At 50.7% G+C, this 22,680-nt stretch overlaps 1 protein-coding gene across 2 annotated transcripts in view; it reads right to left on the bottom strand.

Annotated features, from left to right (window-relative positions):
* Nucleotides 1-22,289, bottom strand: part of LOC144729450 (MAP kinase-activated protein kinase 2-like) — a 67,737-nt gene extending 45,448 nt beyond the window's left edge. For both annotated transcript variants that reach the window (XR_013587705.1, XM_078609749.1), the window contains exon 1: nucleotides 21,836-22,289. Coding sequence is in view for 1 of the 2 variants with exons in the window: in XM_078609749.1 (XP_078465875.1) it covers nucleotides 21,836-22,054 (219 nt within the window). In the remaining variant the exon portion in view is untranslated. The remainder of the gene's footprint in view (nucleotides 1-21,835) is intronic.
* Between the last annotated feature and the right edge of the window lie 391 nt (nucleotides 22,290-22,680).

A 22,680-nucleotide genomic window follows, 5' to 3' on the forward strand; every position in this document is an offset into this window, starting at 1 on the left:
GCTCGCACGTACGGAGGTTGCGAGTTCAAATCCTGGTTGTTGGAGGCGGGATGGGGGGGGGGGGTGACTCAGCTCATCATCCCCTTCGGGGGGGTGGGTGGGGTCGATAAAACGAGCACCACTTTTGGGGCAGAAAGTCAACGGCGGTCGTCCCATGGAGAGACTCGCCCCCCACCGCCAAGACAGCGAGGAATCTGCAGCAGTGGCTCAGGGTTGTGAACCAGAGATGAACAGGAGATCGATAGACTGAAGCACTGTACATTTCCCAAATCCTGAATCTCCATTCACAAACGAGTACTATATTGGGTAGTAATTGTCTTCGTTGGCACTCGTGAGCCAGAGGTGGACAATCCACAATGCTATGGCAGAAACCAGCTTATTAACGAATTCAAGTTATTGGAGTTACGTTAACCGGTGAAGAAATTGCCCTTTGTTCATCTCACGGCAAGCCGTGCATTACCGCGTGACATCACAGAACAACTTCTAAAGTACTCTTAGCCAGGGAGGAGAGATAGAGAGGGGGGGAGGAGCCAGGGAGGAGAGATAGAGAGGGGGGGGGGATGAGCCAGGGAGGAGAGATAGAGAGAGGGGGGAGGAGCCAGGGAAGAGAGATAGAGAGAGGAGAGGAGGAGCCAGGGAGGAGAGATAGAGGGGGGGGAGGAGCCAGGGAGGAGAGATAGAGAGGGGGGGAGGAGCCAGGGAGGAGAGATAGAGAGAGGAGAGGAGGAGCCAGGGAGGAGAGATAGAGAGGGGGGAGGAGCCAGGGAGGAGAGATAGAGAGAGGGGGGAGGAGCCAGGGAGGAGAGATAGAGAGAGGAGAGGAGGAGCCAGGGAGGAGAGATAGAGGGGGGGGAGGAGCCAGGGAGGAGAGATAGAGAGGGGGGGAGGAGCCAGGGAGGAGAGATAGAGGGGGGGGAGGAGCCAGGGAGGAGAGATAGAGAGAGGGGGGAGGAGCCAGGGAGGAGAGATAGAGAGGGGGGGAGGAGCCAAGGAGGAGAGATAGAGAGGGGGGGAGGAGCCAGGGAGGAGAGATAGAGAGAGGGGGGAGGAGCCAGGGAGGAGAGATAGAGAGAGGGGGGAGGAGCCAGGGAGGAGAGATAGAGAGAGGGGGGAGGAGCCAGGGAGGAGAGATAGAGGGGGGGGAGGAGCCAGGGAGGAGAGATAGAGAGAGGGAGGAGGAGCCAGGGAGGAGAGATAGAGAGAGGGGGGAGGAGCCAGGGAGGAGAGATAGAGAGGGGGGAGGAGCCAAGGAGGAGAGATAGAGAGAGGGGGGAGGAGCCAGGGAGGAGAGATAGAGAGAGGGGGGAGGAGCCAGGGAGGAGAGATAGAGAGAGGGGGGAGGAGCCAGGGAGGAGAGATAGAGGAGGGGGAGGAGCCAGGGAGGAGAGATAGAGAGATGGGGGAGGAGCCAGGGAGGAGAGATAGAGAGAGGGGGGAGGAGCCAGGGAGGAGAGATAGAGAGAGGGGGGAGGAGCCAGGGAGGAGAGATAGAGGGGGGGGAGGAGCCAGGGAGGAGAGATAGAGAGAGGGGGGAGGAGCCAGGGAGGAGAGATAGAGGGGGGGGGGGAGGAGCCAGGGAGGAGAGATAGAGAGAGGGGGGAGGAGCCAGGGAGGAGAGATAGAGGAGGGGGGGGGAAGTGGACGGGGCTGGGAGTGGGAGGAGAGATCGAGGAGTGGGGGGGGAAGTCACTTTCATGGGGCTCTTGATCCAACCACTCGGGGCACAGCGCTGACTGCGAAGAGTGTCCGCTGCGTGACAACAACACCAAACTTTTGAGTCCCACGTATGGATAAAAACATCCAAATGGAGTGGGGAACAAAACGAACTTAACATGTTTTGATTTAAAGCTTTCGTGACTGCAGGGATTCATATTCTTGGTTATTTCGGTAAAGTCACGTAGAATGGAAATAATAAAATAATATAAATATATAACATATTTGGATTTAAAGCTTTCGTGACTGCAGGGATTCATCTTCTTGGTTCTTTCGGTAAAGTCACGTAGAATGGAAACAATAAAATAATAAAAAGAAAACATTTACAAAAATAAAAATATACTAATATATTTTATTATTTTTATTATTTTATTATTTCCATTCTACGTGACTTTACCGAAAGAACCAAGAAGATAAAACATATTACTTTATTATTTCCCTTCTACGTGACTTTACCGAAAGAACCAAGAATATGAACTTAACATGATCGCGTTTTTGTGTGTGTGTGTGCAGGTCACGGTCAGCTGACTGAGAGCATGAACTCACTTGCACGTGAGAAGCCGGTGTTAATCGCGGTTGGCTTAAATCCAAATGTAATCTTAGCAATGCCCGCTCAGTGCTCTGAGCCATCGGGGTGACCTCCGCCAGGGACAGATCTCTGATTAGGACGGCAACTATTTACGTCCAACAAAACAGGGCAGCATTCATTTGAAACCACCTCGGTGGCACGTACGTACGTTGACCTTCTTTCTCAACGTACGTAGCCAACCTTGCTCATCGGAGGTGCAGGTGGAGGGACAACAAACTGAACACAAGAAACAGTTCTCATTACTCTGGTAGTGCGTTGTCTTTGAACTGTGCGCCTTTTGGCGTCATCTGGTCGAACACCATATGAGACTAGGTTCCAAAGAAAGCTGTCTCTGGTGTGGACCAATCAGTTTCAAAGACAATGCATAAATTATCAGAGTATTGTTTTTTTCATTTGACTGCAAGTATTGTGGTTAATGTAAGCATGATTCCTTGCAAAAGGTGTCAGTTTTGTTGCCAGAAAAAAGGGGAAAACCCCTATTAGTACAAGAAGCAGTTTTAAAGAAATGAGTTTTCAACCGCGATGCTTTAGAAGTGCACAGCTCCAGCGGCTTCCTCACATCGGAAGGAGGAGTGTTCCAGACGGCCACAGAAGCGCATCCGAAAGCGCCGCGCGATCATGCGGTGTGACCGTCTCCGTTCGGTGGCAAGCAGCCCAAAAATGATGGCACGATGGGCCGAGTTGATGCCTCATCAAACACCATGAACGGGCAGCCCACCCCCCTACCCCTCTCTCGCTCTATCTCTGTAGTGACGCATCCCCACGTGTCAAACATCACCCTGCTCCCTCCCCTTCATGGGCTGTGAGTCTCATTTCAATGCCAAAGTAATAGAGGGTGCTTAAAAAAAAATGTTAACAATTCTGAGAATTTGCAACAATACCACAGGAAATGTGCCTCCGGGCTCTGGAGACCACCTGGAGAAGATTCCAGGCACGCGTTGACAGCGATGGCTAACAAGTGGAGACTCGTTGACTTTATGAAGCTCTTAACATTACATTTGTTATCACGTTACAGTGTATTATTACCCGTTCTTTTTTCCCATTAAAAACGATAGTCCCATATAAGTGTTGACATTGTTTTGAAGCACCCTGTATTTCATTGGTCGCGGACCTGGATAGACCCCAGTGGGCAATGAAGCCCCGTGTTTTTTTGCCGGACATCTGTGAAACCTGCCGGACATCTGTGAAAAAAAAACTTCGTGGCTTCCCGGATTCCTCCAGTACAAATCAAGATTCCAATTCTGATGTGCTGTTCATCAGCCACGCCCAGTGTGACGTGGCTGAAGATGCAGATGACGTGTCCAGGTCAGCAACTTACAACAGCAAACAATACAACAACGACGATAGGAGCTCAAAATAGAGAAAATGGTAAGCAGGCCACGAAATATAAATAAATCATACATTATATGAGTCCGATTTAATCAAGCTTGGGCAAGGCAGCAAACAATAACAACAGAAACAGTCCCAGACCACACTCCAGCCTTAAAGCGAAAGCACCCCAATCGAATGCGTTTCAAAAGCAATTGCTAATATTTCAGAGACTTAATGCAAACTCACAATGGCCGCGACCACCGTCACCTGCCTAGAAACAAATGTGCAGCCTCATTCACGGCCCACAAACATCCCTCGTCACAGGGCGCAACGCCGGCAAGAACGCAACTTCGGTGACCTATAGCAGCGCCGCTTATTTGACCTCGTCTGGACGGGCCACTTGGCAAGGTCGTCTGAACGTCAGGGCCACTTGTTCGCTGTTTCCGATTGCTTGGAAGAGCAGCTGCGAACCCGTCGCTAGTCACGCGCCCGCCCTAACACAAATTAGCACTCTCGACAAACGGTCACGGAAAAGTGATAAAGATGAAAATTGTAAACAGCACTCGGCGCTTGGCCCGGCTTGAGCCTGCTTGATTAGAGTGGCAGTCGCCAAAGGTCCGGAAGCCTGTCATCGGGCTGAGAAGCGACGGGGAATTTAAACGATAATAGTTTGAGCGCAGCAGATAGATGTTGCCTCGATTCAGGGGTGGCCGGGTGGCACAGAGGTCACAGCGCCGAGCCCGCACGGCTGACAACCTGGGTTCGACTCCAGGTTGTCAGCTGGCCCCTGTGGTTGAACCAGCTCAGACAAGATGTGGTGACGAGTTGTTATGGTCTCAGACCGGTCACAAATGACTTCACGACAGCGACAACAACATAAAGTAAGGGCTGTCACGAAAACAGAGCTTGGCTCTCCAACACACCGGTTAGTGCTGTACGAGTGACGAATTGGCCACGTTCTGTTTACGTGACAACCCTTACTAGTTGGCTGTGTCGGGTGGTGGCGGGTTTTAATGACACATTTATATATTCTTTGGTTCTTTTCACGTAGGTATAAAATGAAATATACCCACGTGACTTTACCGAAAGAACCAAATAGTATGGATTCCTGCAGTCACGAAAGCTTCGAATCAAAATGACACATTTATATATTTACGCAATCTAACCCCCCCAAAAAACCTCTATTATGGATGCTATTGGTCGCCAAAGCCTACGTGTTAAACTCACAACAAAAAGCCATCACGTTACTTTTAGTTTTGCACTTAATTTTGGCTCAATTCCAGCATCTGAGAATTTAAAATATCGGTTGAACTCAACGTAGCGATGCACGTAGCGATGCTGGGTGGGGAAATTGCAATTCTCCGTTGCGTGGTCCCGAGGTTCCCTTCAAGGGATGTCAGATGCAGCTCTGTTGTATCATCTTCCGTTGGCCGTTCTCTAACACTCTGCGAGAGATCGGAATGGATGCTCTGTCACAGAGTCCGACACCGATAACACAATTGCATTATAATTTGGAGAAACAAACACGATTCAAGATAAACTGCTCTCTGCCACACGAATGTGGAATTCCCACCATTCTTGGCTCACGAATGGCAGCAAACGCGAGCGCGACCCAACACTCGACGGATCGGGGAGATTCCGCAGTTTCAGAAATGTTTCTCTAGGTTGTGGAAAGGCAATGCCGTACAAAACGCTCAGCATGCTGCACGGGTCGGCTGAGCGCCATCGCGTGCAACGCGACGCGATGCGGAGTCGCGGGTGATCGCAAGTAGTCGTTGGGTGATCGCGATTGATCGCTGGTGATTGCTGGTGATCGTGAATGATCGCCAGTGATCACGAGTGATCGCGATTGATCGTGATTGATCGCTGGTGATCGCGATTGATCGCTGGTGATTGCTGGTGATCGTGAATGATCGCCAGTGATCACGAGTGATCGCGATTGATCATGATTGATCGCTGGTGATCGCGAGTGATCGCTGGTGATCGCGAGTGATTTCTGGTGATTGCGATTGATCGCTGGTGATCGTGAGTGATTGCTGGTGATCGTGAGTGATCGCTGGTGATCGCGATTGATCGCTGGTGATCGCGATTGATCGCGAGGGATCGTGGGTGATCGCGAGTGATCGCTGGTGATCGCGAGTGATCACGTGGTCCGGGTTTCTTGAGCAAAACGCCAACCACGAGCCGCGTTCAGGAGCTCTCGAAAGCTGCTCACAGCTCCCGACCGCTCCCCGGAGCCGATTTCATCTCAATTATAATCATCACAATAAATAAACGGACTGTTCGCGTAAAACACAGCTGCAGACGTCCGCTGTCGGTGTCACACAAGCGACACCGATAACGCACGGAGCCGGCCATTACTGCCAGACATACAACTGACAGATTACAGAAAAACGCAACGCGACCGCCCGTAGCGATTGCGTGAGCGTGTTGGGGCTGAAACGGACGGACGGACCAAGAGAGGCGACGTTTCGTGCCAATGACTCCGTCCCCATAGCGCAACGAGACCAGTGGAGAGATCGAGTGGCCAATCAGAGGTTGGAGAGGGCATCGCACGCCCTGGTATGTTGTTGGCTACGTACGGTGCGAAAGCAGTTCAACATACGTACATACACATGTAGTCCGTCCCCAAGGACGTTGGCCTCCCTTGCATCGGGAGTCGCTATTCCCAAGGCATCGTGTATCACCGCTGTATCGCTGCTGCTGCTGCTGCTGTGGCTGTGCCTGGGTCTCAGAGGTCGCAAACGGGTTTTGATTCCTTACCCGTACCCGGTCGCACCAGGGTCGCAAACGGGTACCCGTACCCGTACCCGGCAGGGTACGGGTAGCCGGGTATCGGGTAGGGTACGGGTATCGGGTACCCGGTTGCGACCTTTGCTGGGTCTGCAATCCCCACTCTCTCTCTCTCTGTTATTCACTTTAAATGCCTGCTGCTTCGTGACTCGCAGATGGCAGTGAGGCGGTGGTCGCTGAGCCGTGAGCGTAGTTCCCTCCGTTACTAAACGTATTTGCCCGATCTCCCGCTCAGGTCACGCCCTCTCAGAAACAAAGCTGACTCTGATTCTGGAATTACACGATGCTGATCTATGGCGCATTTCGCATCCTCCTGCTGCATTTTGGCCCTCGACGAATGAGCAGAAAAATCAGACAAGCATCTCGATAAGTCGACAGCGGTGGCGTTAACGATAACGTGTGGATATGAAAGCTAGAGATGTAAATGGAGTGGGATACAAGCGAGGAAATCGGATGACTGAATGAGAAATGACGTAATGCTCTCAGGGAACGAAGGGCGATGCACGTGACATGAATATGACCTCACGCAATGACTCAGCACGGAGATAATCTCATGATGATGATGATGGTGATGATGATGATGGTGAAGCATCCATTCAGAACTGCCGCAGTGACGCGGTGTATTAGGGAACGAGCCGCGGAGTGAGATATCACAAAACCACATCTGAGATGCCTTGAACAAGAGTGACGCTGCACCTTACCCACAAGTGCTGCCAAAGAGATTTCTCTCACACGGCACTCGGCCAAAATGAATCGAACAGCGAAATTAAATTAAGTGTTTTTAGTGTGCGTGCAGTAGATTTGTGACCGGGCCGAGACTCACCACACGTAAGAACTCTGGTTTGACGAATGAGTGGCTGAAACTCAAGATTTCAAAAGCCATGACCTCAGCTGTCCTGGGCTCAGCACTCTGGGCTCGTGAGCCACACAGCCATCTCAATGAGGAGCATTTGAATGGGAAATTATAAACAATTCCCATCCCCCACACATACACACACCGCTATAAACATTGTGCTATCGTACGAGGAAACCATCTCGAAAGAAAAATGATGCGGGCAAACACATAAAGAGAATGCAGGTCATATAAATACTACCAGCGCGCACGCGCGCACATATATAATTTTACGATCTCGGTAGTGTCCTCTGTGTTTACTACGCAATGCAGTAAAACATTGACTGCAGCCTGGTTGATTAATACGAGGTACAATTACTACGTTTAGCAGAGCTACCAAGTACACGTCAAACATCCTTTTGAGATGCATTTGTTTTTATAGGCACGTGCGTTTGTGAATTTATGACGTAAAACACATAATGACCAATTTAATAATGAAGCGTTAACAGTAGCTTACGGCCCCTTTTAACAATCCACTGTGAGATGGAGACCTTGTTTGACCGTACAGCAGCGGCACGCAAAGTCCTTGGCGCATTGGGGCCTGGGGAGGGAACCACCCTGGATCAGTCCGGACGGTCACTCGCCCCTTGATGTTAGCCCCGGGGAATCGAAGTCAGATCACAGATCTCGGTTGTGCAACCCCCCCCCCCCCAACAGCTCCCCCATCGTGCCATCGCAGCTACGAGAGAGCTGTCCTAAAATAAACGTCGTCAATGCAGCAGGAATACGGTATGGATTCAAGTTGAACGTAATGAGACAGAGAGAGAGAGAGAGAATACGGGAACATATCTACATGTGAATGATCGATGCATTATGGATGCCATTCAATATTTTACCGCAAATAACACGTTCATCGGCGGATTTGCCGGCAGCAGCGTTGAACTGTGCAAGGCACATTCATTAAAGTCCCCTTTTTACAATGATGTTAAGAACATGGAACAAAATGTGAATGGTGCGCAAAGACGCACGGATGGACGCATGCTGGGCATCACGCTGAGAGACAATAAGATGATCACACGCCGTGGTGAACCAATGCCGATCAGAGAATCCACGTTGATTTGGTGCCGCGGCGGCTAGGAGATGTTAACTACCTCGCCTGCTATACAGGAGGTCGTGGAGTCGATCCTGGCCCTGATGAGATGTTTACTACCTCGCCTGCTATACAGGAGGTCGTGGAGTCGATCCTGGCCCTGATGAGATGTTAACTACCTCGCCTGCTATACAGGAGGTCGTGGAGTCGATCCTGGCCCTGATGAGATGTTAACTACCTCGCCTGCTATACAGGAGGTCGTGGAGTCGATCCTGACCCTGATGAGATGTTAACTACCTCGCCTGCTATACAGGAGGTCGTGGAGTCGATCCTGGCCCTGATGAGATGTTTACTACCTCGCCTGCTATACAGGAGGTCGTGGAGTCGATCCTGGCCCTGATGAGATGTTAACTACCTCGCCTGGTATACAGGAAGTCGTGGGTTCGATCCTGACCCTGATGAGATGTTACCTACTTCGCCTGCTATACAGGAGGACGTGGGTTCGATCCTGGCCCTGATGAGATGTTAACTACCTCGCCTGCTATACAGGAGGTCGTGGGGTCGATCCTGGCCCTAATGAGATGTTAACTACCTCGCCTGCTATACAGGAGGACGTGGGTTCGATCCTGGCCCTAATGAGATGTTAACTACCTCGCCTGGTATACAGGAGGTCGTGGGGTCGATCCTGGCCCTAATGAGATGTTAACTACCTCGCCTGCTATACAGGAGGACGTGGGTTCGATCCTGGCCCTAATGAGATGTTAACTACCTCGCCTACTATACAGAAGGTCGTGGGTTCGATCCTGACCCTGATGCCTGTGCTGTATATTTCTCAGGGTCCTCCGGATCCATTCCCTCCCACACTTAGAATCAACATTCATTTAGATCATTTGGCTACTGCTTTAAATGTCCACATGATGATAAGCCACTTCGCTGAGCCATCAATTGTGGCCAGGTCGTTTCTGCAAAAGAACTACACGGCTAAGTAGTGGTGCCTTCTTTTTTTCTTTAGTGCTGCCTAACGGTGTGTGCGACTTCACGATGATATTGGTCCCGGTCTAGCACGGCGTGTAGAGTTTGTGCTGCTGTTGTTAATTGTAACCATGTTTTGATGTTACTGAGCCCTGTCGTTTTTGGCCGTCATGGTCGTTTTTTCCCTTCGATTTTTCTTTCCAGGATTAGCTTTAATAGCTGGTATTTGTGGTCGTCTCGGGCAATGTGGCCTAGGCAGTAACACTTCCTGCTAATGATGGTCTTCAGCAGTTGCCTGTCAGTGCCCATATCTTGCAGAACTTGTGTATTGGTGGTTTTGGCTGTCCATGGGATTTTCAGCATTCTTCGATACAGCCACATCTCGAAAGCTTCGAGCCTTTTTGTTGCTGTTGTTGTCAGTGTCCACGTCTCTACTCCGTACAGCAAAATTGACCAGATGTAGCATTTCAGTGTGCGCAGTTTCAGTGATGTACTCAAGTTGCGGTCTGCAAGGAGTGTTTTCCATTTAATAAATGCTTGCCTTGCTTGTTCAATTCTACCAAGGTAAGTGGTGCCTTACCCTGGTAAAATAAAAAAAAATAAAAAAATAAACGTAAAAAAGTGAAATAAGTGGAGGCTCGGGAAGGACACGTCTTTGCTGGAAGGGACGCTGACGACAAATGAGACTGGCAATGGAACGGGGCCCCAGAGTGTGACCGTGACGGAGACGGAGGCACGAGAGATCCGCTGACCGTGCAGCAGCGATGGTGAGCGTGTGGCATCGAACCGGGGGGGCAAGTCGGTTGTGTTTCTAACGACTCCGTGGCGGCCCTTCCCGGCATGCATCTGCCATGCGAGGTGCTGTCAGTTCGAGCGGAGAAGAACAGGTCTGTCAGACGCTGTCTTTCTGACAGACCTGTTCTTCACCTGACGGCTGCTTGCGTTGTGGCTGAAACGTCGTGAGAATTGTATTTTATTATGTTTTATTTGCATTATTTTATTATTTCCCTTCTACGTGACTTTACCGAAAGAACCAAGAAGAACACTCTGACTGTGCCAATATCAATACCCCATGGTGCACTCTGCGTCAATGAGTGCATTGCAGCGACATCAAAGGGCGGTGGTTGAAGAGGCTGAGACAAAACGCGTGCTCCCTTTTTGTTTGTTTTTTTCTATCTTCACGCAGCTGTTGGCTAACTGCACTCCACGTCTCGGTTTAGATTCACTGCCAATGAAAGAAATGCATCCTGATGTGTACCCTTTGGTTCTACCCAGCACGATGCTGGGTGCATAGAAAACAAACTCAGTGTGGTTCGGTCTTAACTCTCACTCTCTCTATACGACTGATTGGCTGCGCTTTACCTCGTATCCCTGAGCCGAACAGATGTAATTCCACATCCCTATGGCAGGCACGAGTGAGTGCAAATGACAATAGCTTTAAACATCCACAAAGTGGCGGTGTGCACATTTTTATTGAACCCAGAGTTCTGTGGTTCGAACCCCCTGACTGGGATTTGAACTCGTGACCTGCTCTAATGCAGTGATTCTCAACTCCAGGCCTCCCCATCCCCCCCCCCCCCCCACGGTTTCCGAATTTTGCTGACCACCAATATTCTCCATCGATATGTAAGTGAGGCCACTTCGCGCTGCATTCACCTGCTGGTTGGTAATCACACGGGGAGGGGGTGCCATGGCGTGGCCGGACGGTTACAAGGATTGGAGTCGAGAAACACTGCTCCAACTCACTGCCCCTCACCCATGCAGGATCAGAGGCTGGAGCGCTGATCCTTGCACCACCGAGGACCCCGAGTTCGAATCCAGGCAGATGCCTGTGATTAAACCTGTGATTAAGCCTGTGATTAAACCTGTGATTAAACCTGTGATTAAACCGGGCCCTGGCGTGCGGTGCGTTGATGGCACTCAGCCCGTTCACCAAAAAGACCGCACAAATCCACCCACCATTGTGTGCAGACCAGAAAGGTCACTTTGCCGAGGATCTCGGCGGTAGTTCGGCGACATCCACTTCCGTGGGCCGTTCTGTATCACGCGAACGGGCCCCGGCGCTCCGCGAGAGATGCGAGGAGAATGCGAGCGGAGATTCAAGAGCCGAATGGCTCACAGGGCTATACCTAAATAAATGAAACTTGAACTTGACTTCGTCTATCCGACGCGACGCGCGCACGGGAATCGCGACCTGAGTTGGAATTCAGGCCGTGGCTAATATGAGAAAGTCTTTTCAGTTCCTGAATTCTGTTGCTGCAGAAGCTCTCAGAAAGAGAAGACCCATTGACTTTAACCCCGATCCATAGCAGTCAGGAGGCTTCCCTCAACACCGTCAACGAGTTTAAATATTTACAGCCCCGAAGGGGAGAGCTGGCACACCGACTCTCCCGAGGTATTTTGTCTATTTCCCTTCGATTGGTAATAGAGTCCCGGCTGTCACGACACTCGTGACGGTTTGCTCTTCGTGGCGGCCCCTGTGGTAATTGTACTTACTGTATTTACTTAACTTGTTTATATCCAGGAGAGCCACACTAAGTCCAACGGCAACGCGGTTTTCGCGATGCAATCGGGAGGGAAACGACGGAGGAGAAATAGAAAATAAAAAATTCTGACCCGGGAAGTCACGCACACCGTTTGGCGAGCGGCCACCGCGCCAGCTGAACCTCTGCGCGGGACCGTGGACCGACGGCTTCCACCGTGAGTCAGAACACGTGGTGCAGGCCGCGCGCGTGCTGGGAAACCGTCGCCTTTCGTGGGAGATTCCCCGTCGTTGTATCTACTCGCTCGCTCACTCGCACGCGCGCGCGTGAGTTGTGCACGAGCGTTGCCGAATTTGCCCTCAACGGTGCAGCGGACACTGGGCGCATCGATCGATTGGATCGGAGCGCAGATCCTGGCGGTGCGCGTACTCAGGAAAGTCGATGCTGAATTAAAAGCAGGGAAATTCTATTCTCGTGACCGCCCGTGTTGCTCTTATTCTGCAACGTCGCTTTCTTCCGCCCTTCGTGTTGTCGGTAGAAGCCCATCTTATCCGCGATCCTACTACCCGCGACTCTCTCTTACCCGCCGTAGGTTTTTTTTTAGGGTCTGCAAAAGCTCAAATTATCTGTCCCCCCTATGCTTCGTCTTGTAGATGATGATGATGATTATCCGCATTTTATATTATTTGCACTGACAGACAGGGCAAAACAACACCGCGACGTCGCTCTCTCGGTGATACGCCAACGCCACAACTCAACGAATGTCCTGCGGCCTCAAAATTAAACAAACGAAATGAGCCCTCACTGTTCCGAGGAATGCGCGCTGGCCTTTAAATAACAGCCAGCGACAATGTTTGAGCAAGGGCCAAAGACAACAGCTGGAATCCCTTACCTGTGGGTCTCTCAGGGGGCCCGCTCTGGAGTCAAATATGGCCTTGAGAGAAAATAAACAAATGAACAGATCCATTCTCACCCCACCGCCCCCCGTCCACCCCCCACTGTCGCCATCCTTCCCCATGGAGTTTCCTTCCTGTCCTTAAAAACAGCCAACCGGACACAGCACATCCGTCCCAATCGCCGGTTTGTCTACACTTTGTCCGACGTCTGTTCAAGGACCGATCCCGTTTGTCTTCTGACGGAGGGTCATGCGATTCGTACAAATCAAGATTGAGGGTTTCTTTTTTTTAAGGTACATTTTAAGTGTTGGAGCGGCAACCTGAGTTGGAATTCAGGCCGTGGCTAATATCAGAAAGTCTTTTCAGTTCCTGAATTCTGTTGCTGCAGAAGCTCTCAGAAAGAGAAGACCCATTGACTTTAACCCCGATCCATAGTAGTCAGGAGACCTGGCACACCGACTCTCCAGAGGTATTTTGTCTATTTCCCTTCGATTGCTAATAGAGTCCCGGCTGTCACGACACTCGTGACGGTTTGCTCTTCGTGGTGGCCCCTGTGGTAATTGTACTTATTTACTTAACTTGTTTATATCCAGGAGAGCCACACCAAGTCCAACGGCAACGCGGTTTTCCCAGAAGTTCAATTTCTACTGGGAAGGTCGTGAGAGATGGCACTGGTGAGGGGAGGCCTTCACCCAGCAGTGCATAGACAATGATGACCATGATCATGATGGGGCACCACGGTGGCGAGATGTTAACCACCTTGTGTAGAGGAGGTCATGGGTTCGATTCCAACCCTGTCGCCTGCTGTGTATTTGGAGTTTGCACGTTCTCCCCGTGGTCGAGTGGATTTTTCTCCGGGTCCTCCAGTTTTTCCCTCCACGTTTAGAATCAACGGCTGATTTCAACTTTGCACGTGACAAGCCACTTCCTTGAGCTATCATCTGTGACAACCAGGTCGCTTCTGAAAAAGAGCTACAAGGTATTTCGATTTAAAGCTTTCGTGACTGCAGGGATTCATCTTCTTGGTTCTTTCGGTAAAGTCACGTAGAAGGGAAGTAATAAAATAATACAAATACAACATAATAAAATAATTCTCACCACGTTTCGGCCACAACGCAAGCAGCCGTCCTCAGCTGAGGAATTATTTTATTATGTTTTATTTGTATTATTTTATTACTTCCCTTCTACGTGACTTTACCGAAAGAGCCAAGAAGAAGCTACAAGGTAGCTCAGTGGGCCTGGGGAAAAAATACACATAGTTACTTAGTTGTTCTTCATTGCTTAAGGACTCCTCCCGCAAAATATCAGCTTCCTTTCCACTACTTACAAACCTGGGCAAGCAGCCTTGCTATGGGGCAGTGGTAGCGGTGGTGATGATGATGGTGGTGGTGAAGTATTTTTAAATCCTTTATATTAAGTTCACTTGCTTGCTTGCGCGCTTACGACCGTGCAAATCTTTCGGTCGTTTTTTAACCCACTTCCCGTGATCCAATCGAGCTGATATTTTGCACACAGACTCGTTGTGCGTGACAATTTATTTTCGTAAAAAAAATTTCCGTAACTTTACACTTTTTAGGAAAAAAAAAATTATATTTAATTACCAATTGCTTAATGGTGGCAGGCAATCATCTGACCCATAGGTGGCAGCCATCTCAAGCCAGAGGACGAGAGGACTCTAGCCGCCACGCATATAAAGGATTTATAGTGAAAAACTTTGTTTTTACGGGTTATACTTGTTAGAGGTGCGATGCTGTGTCATCCGCACGGTAAGCTCACAGGCATCTGCAAACGCAGGTGGACACTGCAGGTGGACATTGCTGGCGTGTGTAAATGCTCTCTTGCATGTTTGTATACCTTGGGAGCTGGATAAAGAGGGAATCTCATTAATGTTTCTGGGGGTTTATACGGGGGGAGGGGTGGGAGGGGGCTCATAAAGCTGACGGGCCATATCTCACGCCTCCAGTCAATAGGGTCAAAGGTCAAGACCAGATTGTTGTACTGTATTCATATTCGTTAACGACGCTGTATATTTAGAGCATATGTACAGTTTAAGCATGGTATAGTTACACGGTATTTTTTCGTTAATATGAGAAGTATCATATATTAATATGAGAATTATCTTATTCATATAAGAATTATCTTATATTAAAGCATAATTATTTCATATTAAAGCATGCTACCATGTTGTTAATACGTCAATCTTCTATGTACACACACACTGGTAATTTAAGAAATAGACATTTAAGGATAATTATATTGCAAAATATATATGATCCTGCTGAGCCAAGGTGTTTCTATACCACATTGCTTTTAGGCGTAGCAATGTTAAAGGGGCAGCCGTCGAGTCATTAGTTAACACTGTGATTAAAGTAATGCGACATAAATCAGATTGTGTGACATGCCATTACTCTACACAACCTAAATTACATCACGTGCAGTCTCCATCACTAATCCTGTGGCGTTGTGCACCTGGTACTGGCTGCCTTACCCCCGGTGCCGCCACGGTTTACCACTGATTTACTACGCCCCATAAAGCGATATATTTATTACTGGTAGGATCCTCCTGGTTACACCAGCCCACAGGGGATTATTGTGTCCGTCCGTCGTGCAGGGAGGGGCTGGGTGGGGAGGGAGGGGCTGGGTGTAGAGGGGAGGGCGGGGAGGGGCTGGGTGGCGAGGGTGGGGCTGGGTGGGGCTGGGTAGGGCTGGGTGGGAGGGGTGGGGCTGGGTGGGGAGGGGCTGTTCACCCCGTGGTGCCCTCATAAAACTCAACGTTTAACCTACTCACGCCGGCTTGTGCCCGCCCTCACAGTCGGGCATATTTGCGGAATACACCACGCCGCCGTTGACCCTGCAGGCCATTGACCGAGCAACCCAACGTTCCTACCAGCTCCCTCCGCAGGACAATGTGTTAGTGAATGCCTCTTGAATGTGCATTAAGTGCTCCGTGAATCAATCTTATTTGCACGGGCAATTGATGCCCTTCGCAGCTGCACGGGACGGGACGTCCTCCCTTCGTGACGAACGACAAATCCTGAAATTGTCGTGCACAGCGACACCGACGACGACAACAAACACGCGAGATTTAATTTTAGGCAAAACTTGCAGCAGCGTAACGGCGTAAAACAAAATTACACGTTACGTTTCTTTTTGTAGCCCAAAAAAAATCATCTAAGAGTGCCGCGCAAGTGCGATGCCTCGTCAAATGTACGGGGGCCACGTGCTCATCGGCAGAATGTTCATTCAGCGGAAAATGTGAATGAACGGCGGCAGAGAAGGGAACGTCGTCTCTGTCATCAGCGCCACTGTTGCTGCGTTGTGCTTCTGAGTAATTCCGCCGCTCTGTGTGGATGCCATCGCCGAAGAACGCGAAGGTAAATAAGTGATATTAAAAAAACTTTTATTTAAACACGCTTTTATGAAATGTACTAGTAATGGCAGAACTCCACGACTCCAGGAAGTGGCCCCGAAGCTTGCCATGACGTAAGCGACCGTGGCCAATTACAGCCAACGCCAGTTGAGCGTGGACAATTAGACCCAAGCCGAAACATAACATATAAAAAAGAATGTTTAAAAATACAGATTTTTTAAATGATATAATATAGTATTGTCTTCAATATGACATAAGTATACCAAGTTTGCAGTCGATACCACATTGGGAAGTGGGTTAAAATTGAGTTACAAGATTTGAGGATACGACAACGACAACAACAACAGACAGAGTGAGTTAAAAGAAAGCGTGTAAATACAAAAAAGCCACGACACTTCGCAATGTACAGGGGTGTCAGCTGGATGGCGCGGTGATGTATTGCCCCGTGCGATGCGCCTAACGGCACGAGTTCGATTCCTGGCCAAGGCTAAGGGGGGTCAGTGAACGGGCGACTGATCAGCCTCCTGCCTTCGCCCCAATCTGCACTGACCAGCCCGGTGAAGTATGCTCAAGCACAGTGTAGCCAATGCCGGATTATCCTAGTAGCAAAAGTAGCTACATATGCTACGGGACCCGCACTTTCAAGGGCCCCGCGCTAAATGCTTTCAAGCTATGAATTCCGGTTCAGTGATTCTGCACTTGAGCTATTACTACAGTACTATACCGCCATCAACTTTTATGAACGACTGGGTGTTTAAGATGAACGATTTGTCGTATTATCTGGCTGTATAGCAAATGGAAAACTACATTGACTTTACTATGCAAGTAAAAAATTCGTGTGTTTTAATATCCATGATTCTTTTTTTTATTTAGGGCCCCTTTATAACATATGCTACAGGCTCCGCATTAGCCTAATCCGGCACTGAGTGTAGTCAAACAACTGCCTCCATCCAGAAGTGGGCTGACAAAGGAATGGAATATTCTAATTATGATTCTCGGATTGCCGTTATCCAGTTTCGCAAATGTTCTTTCCTGTCGTCCGTGTGAATGCCACCTATCAATGTCTCTCCGATCTACCCTCCTGGCACCGCTCGACTTTGGAATTCCCATCGGTTTTTTTTTCTTTCACCAAGTTCCCACCATCGCTTGGCAAACTCGACCCACTGCGGGGAGAAGAAGGCCCCACCACGAACGTTTGTCGTGACCTCTCACGGCCTTGCGACGATGTGAACACATCTTCTTGGTTCTTTCGGTAAAGTCACGTAGAAGTGAAATAATAAAAATATAAAACATAATAAAATAATTCTCACGACGTTTCGGCCACAACGCAAGCAGCCGTCCTCAGGTGAAGAAACAGGTCTGTCGAGAAGACAGCGTCTGAATGACATGCAGGTCTGTCGAGAAGACGCTGTCTTCTCGACAGACCTGTTCTTCACCTGAGGATGGCTGCTTGCGTTGTGGCCGAAACGTCGTGAGAATTATTTTATTATGTTTCATTTTTATTATTTTATTACTTCCCTTCTACGTGACTTTACCGAAAGAACCAAGAAGATGAATCCCTGCAGTCACGAAAGCTTTAAATCGAGATGTGAACACAGGTTTGCATAACCTCGCTCGATTCACAAAATGCGTCAATTCTCATCGGCAGGACTGCACGGATAAACTTTGCAGTCGAGTTATTTAATCTTGTCCACGCAGTTCGATCGTGTTGGCCGACGTAATGAGTATGTCATCAGCAAGTCGAAAACGGCGAATTATTTCTCCGATTCAGTTTTACGACTTTATTTACCCAATCCGATTTCAGAAATACCTCTTCCTAAATGTCGCCGTGAATAAATCATCTCGACTTGAATGCAGCTGCAATTTGCTAAACAGTCATACCACGAGCACTCTTTCATCGCTGCACACTTTGCATCGTAAACCTTGCGGGACTGTGTTCGGCAACTTCATCATTCATAAACCGTGCTCATTCCACTGCTGGATGAGTGCACCTACACGTACAAGAAGTACACGTACAGCGCTGTCATCTTTTCAACCTGCTGCTGGATGACGCCCTCCCCTACGCAGTACAAGTCATGGTGAGTGGTGGGGTGGGAGGATTATGTGACCATACTTCACCATGCTGGTCAGTGTGAGTTGGTGAAGTGTGTACGGCACAGAGGTACCGTACATTCTGCCGGTCGGGTAACCATCACGAATGCTAAAAAAAAAATGCTACAAATGAAACACCTGCGATTGCAGATGTCACGTCATGATGAACAGATGTTCTGCTGCTGAATCTCCCGGGTCCCCGATGCTTCGACCCCATGGGAGGTGCTGCTCTCATTTCTCTCTCTTTCGCGATCGTACCTCGCCGCGGGAGGCAGCGGTGTAAATCAAACTCGGGGTTTGCTGCGGTTTAGAATTGGACCGACACAGCGGAGCAGTGGACGGGGGCTGAGACGGGGAGGTGGATACATTGGCTGGGGGTGAGTGCACCTGTGATGGTTCTTGTCAACCCTAAAAAAGAAAAGAGTCATTCTGCTCCAGGTATTACATTTTATACCCCCCCCTCTCCAAAAACAATTATCATCTGACCCGGGTGTCTACTGAATGCAAATGATCCGGTGATGCTGTTGCTGCTGCTATGGCAGTAGTGAAGAAGCACAAATCGCAGGACAGACACAGCACGTTCGTCAATAACACTGCCATTCATGTCTCTTCTCGACAGAGCCCCATAGAGAGGCTTGGCCCGTCTATGGGACGTCAAGAAGGACCATCGTCCGAAACGTTACCCGTTGTATAATTGTCTTTTGAAGGCCGTGTTATTGACGAATTCGATTCAGGTTATTTTTGTAGTTATTGAAACCAACGGTGGTGTAGGTGGCTGTGTGGATGGTTACGTGGGTGGATGGGTAGGTGGGTGGGTAGATCAGCGGGTGGATGGCTTAGTAGGTCAATAGGTCAGTATGTGGGTAGATAGGTGGGTGGGTGGGTAGGTAGGTGGGTGTGTGGGCGGTTCGTAGGTTGGGTGAGTGGCTGTGTGTGTGATTGACAGGGTGGTTTGGGGAGGCAGCTGGGTAGTGACGTAGTAGGTATGTAGGTAGGTAAGGTTGGATTGGTAAGTCGTTATCTATAAATGTCGGTGGATATTATAGCCTCCTAGAAAGATAAAAACACACCACGTTTAGAGCCCACGGAGGCTTCCTGCCTCCCTGTCGCGCGAGGGAGACCTGGGGGTAAGAATGAACCCCAGAGAATACCATGTTGCCCTACTGAGAGCAATCTTAACTCGGGAACCCGACACAAACGCAAAACACGCACGTGTCCACGTGAGAAATCTCGTGATATCATACACCGTGTACAGTTTCATATGCCTTCGAGTGCTGTTTGCGAGCACCCATTAAGGTCAATTGTTAGCGGGCGAGAAGGCTTAGTGCTGCAAGGTGAGAGCAATGGTTGTCGGGGCGCTGTGTGTAACGACTGCAGTGTGTGTGTGTGGAGTTTGCAGCACGTGCAGTGAGTGTGTGGTGGATGCAAGTGTGTGTGTGTAATTCGTGCAGCAGCGTTCACAGCAGTTGTGAAGCAGTGGTTGTTAGCGTTGCCTGTGTCTGTGTGTGCGCATATTGTGTGCAGCAGTGAGTGTACAGCAGTGGATGCATCGGTGAGCGCTGTAGTACAACTTAGCGCGCTGCGCTACGAACCCGGCGACCCGAGATCGATTCCCGCTCGCGGTCAACACCGGTGACGATTATCTGAATCGGTTCTGGGCCTCCCCTAGGTCGACTCGGCTTCAAATGAGTACCCGGTGTGTAAACATCGCTACTGGGGAGACAAAGGCGGCCGGGCGTGGTGCTGACCACCCACCAACTCGTGTGCCGTGCCGGCCTTCATAGGTGCTCGCTAACAGCGCTTGCCCCCAGCAGTCCCGTTGAGGCTACACGGGGGATCTGTTGCTGCTGTTGCCTTTGCACGATCGTGCAGCAGCAGTGTGTGTGTGTGTGCTCGAGCAGCAGTAGCAGCAGCGTGTGTGTGTGTGTGTGCTACAGCAGCAGCAGCAGTGTGTGTGTGTGCTCCAGTAGCAGTGTGTATGTGTGTGTGCTCCAGCAGCAGTGTGTGTGTGTGATCCAGCAACAGCAGCAGTGTGTGTGTGTGTGTGCTCCAGTAGCAGTGTGTGTGTGTGATCCAGCAACAGCAGCAGTGTGTGTGTGTGTGTGTGCTCCAGTAGCAGCAGCAGTGTGTGTGTGCTACAGCAGCAGCAGTGTGTGTGTGTGTGCTCCAGTAGCAGCAGCAGCAGCGTGTGTGTGTGCTCCAGCAGCAGCAGCGTGTGTGTGTGTGTGCTCCAGTAGCAGCAGCAGTGTGTGTGCTCCAGTAGCAGCAGCAGCGTGTGTGTGTGTGTGCTCCAGCAGCAGCAGCGTGTGTGTGTGTGTGCTCCAGTAGCAGCAGCAGCGTGTGTGTGTGTGTGCTCCAGCAGCAGCAGCGTGTGTGTGTGTGTGCTCCAGTAGCAGCAGCAGTGTGTGTGTGTGCTCCAGTAGCAGCAGCAGCGTGTGTGTGTGTGTGTGCTCCAGCAGCAGCAGCAGTGTGTGTGTGTGCAGCAGCAGCAGTGTGTGTGTGTGCTCCAGCAGCAGCGTGTGTGTGTGTGTGTGCAGCAGCAGCAGCAACGTGTGTGTGTGCTCGAGCAGCAGCAGTATGTGTGTGTGCAGCAGCAGCAGTGTGTGTGTGTGCTCCAGCAGCAGTAGCAGTGTGTGTGTGTGCTCCAGCAGCAGCAGCGTGTGTGTGTGCAACAGCAGTGTGTGTGTGTGTGCAACAGCAGTGTGTGTGTGTGCTCCAGCAGCAGCAGTGTGTGTGTGTGTGTGCAGCAGCAGCAGCGTGTGTGTGTGTGCTCCAACAGCAGCAGCAGCAGTGTGTGTGTGTGCTCCAGCAGCAGCAGCAGTGTGTGTGTGTGTGCTCCAGCAGCAGCAGCAGTGTGTGTGTGTGCTCCAGCAGCAGCAGCAGCGTGTGTGTGTGCTCCAACAGGGTCATGCAGGGGTTGTGCGGCAGCCGAAGCGAACGGGAGAGGGTTTAAGGCGGCTGGGCGATCAGGCAGAGCGCGACTCGGCCACGCGTGGAACCACCCACGGACATCGCGAGACGCGTGCGTGACAGCGTGCGATTATAATGACGGTGTTGTGATGGTTGGTGATGGTGATCGTGCGTGATGGGAGACGCTGACGATGGTGTTATGACGACAGTGGCGATGATGGTGACGTTGATGATTGTGTGCGATGGTGATGATGATGATGGTGATGATGATGATGACCCATGGTATGTGTTGGACTTCTTTCGCACCGTACGTAGCCAGCGGTGCTGATCGGTTGGCTACGTCATCACTACATGGTATGTGGCGATGACGACGTTACGTGTGATGATGTTACGTGTGATGGTGGTGGTGATGATGATGATGTTACGTGTGATAGTGGTGGTGATGATGATGTAACGTGGTGGTGACGGTGGTTAATGATGGCGGTGATAATGGTGGTGATGGCACACTCGCGCACAAAATCCAACCCCCTCCCCTAATTAATCGATGTTGTCTGCCTTTACCCCCGTGATCCCATCACCACCGCGACCACCACCATCACCACGACCACCACCGTCCAAGTAACTCAATACAGATCGACACTCAACATCCTTCAAAACTCTTACTACCCACCACTCCCTCTAGCTACAGACCCCACTATGTTGATCGGCGAGTGTCTCCACGAAGCAAATCCTCTCGCCGTCCCCCACCGTGTGACCCCCACAGTCGCGAGCCATCCCCAACTCACCTTCACCGCGTATTTGTGCCCCGTCGCCTTGCTGGTGCACTCCAACACCTTCCCGTTCACTCCGAGCCCCAGCACTTGCCCAGTGACCTGATAGTCATCGGTGAGCGCGTGTCTCTTGGTCTGCAGCGATGGTCTCGGTTGACACTGCAGCTGCTGCTGCTGTTGCTGCTGCTGTTGAGCGCCTATGCCCTGGACGTTTTGATTGACGTTGGTCCACATCGCTGATGAGACGAGACGAGGGCGCACAGAATCGCGCGCACGCGGCGCATATCCCGACCTAAGCCAAGCAGTCTCACTCGCTCGCTCCGTGTGTCTCTCTCCGTCTCTCTCTCTCTCCGTGTGTTTCTCTCCGTCTCTCTTCACTCCCTCGGCAAGTGACAAGTGCTGGGCTGATCCAGGATCCGGGCAGCCAGGGGCGGAGTGGGGCGGGTGGGGGAGGAAGAGAGGTGGGGTGGGGTGGGGGGTGCGCGCTTGACGCTGGACTGTGCCCGGGTTTCGATTCTCGACGTGGAGCAACTTCTCTTGAGCGTGAGTCGTGACGACACGCGCACAGCACAACAAAGACAAAGGTCCCCCGTATAGCCTGCACGGACTGTTGGGGCAAGTGCTGTTAGCGAGCACCTATGATGGCCGGAAAGGCGCACGAGGGGGTAATGGGCGGCCAGGACCACGCCCGGCCGCCTTTGTCTTCCCAGTGACGATGTTTACACACCGCACCAGGTACTCATTTGAGGCTGAGTCGACCTAGGGTAGGCCCGGCATCGGTTCTGATAATCGCCACCGGTGTTGGCCGCGATCTGGATCGAACTCGGGTCGTCCAGGGTCCGTAGCGCAGCGTGCTAACC

This window comes from Lampetra planeri, chromosome 32, assembly GCF_965212315.1.
Source record: "Lampetra planeri chromosome 32, kcLamPlan1.2.h2, whole genome shotgun sequence".
Taxonomy (NCBI): domain Eukaryota; kingdom Metazoa; phylum Chordata; class Hyperoartia; order Petromyzontiformes; family Petromyzontidae; genus Lampetra; species Lampetra planeri.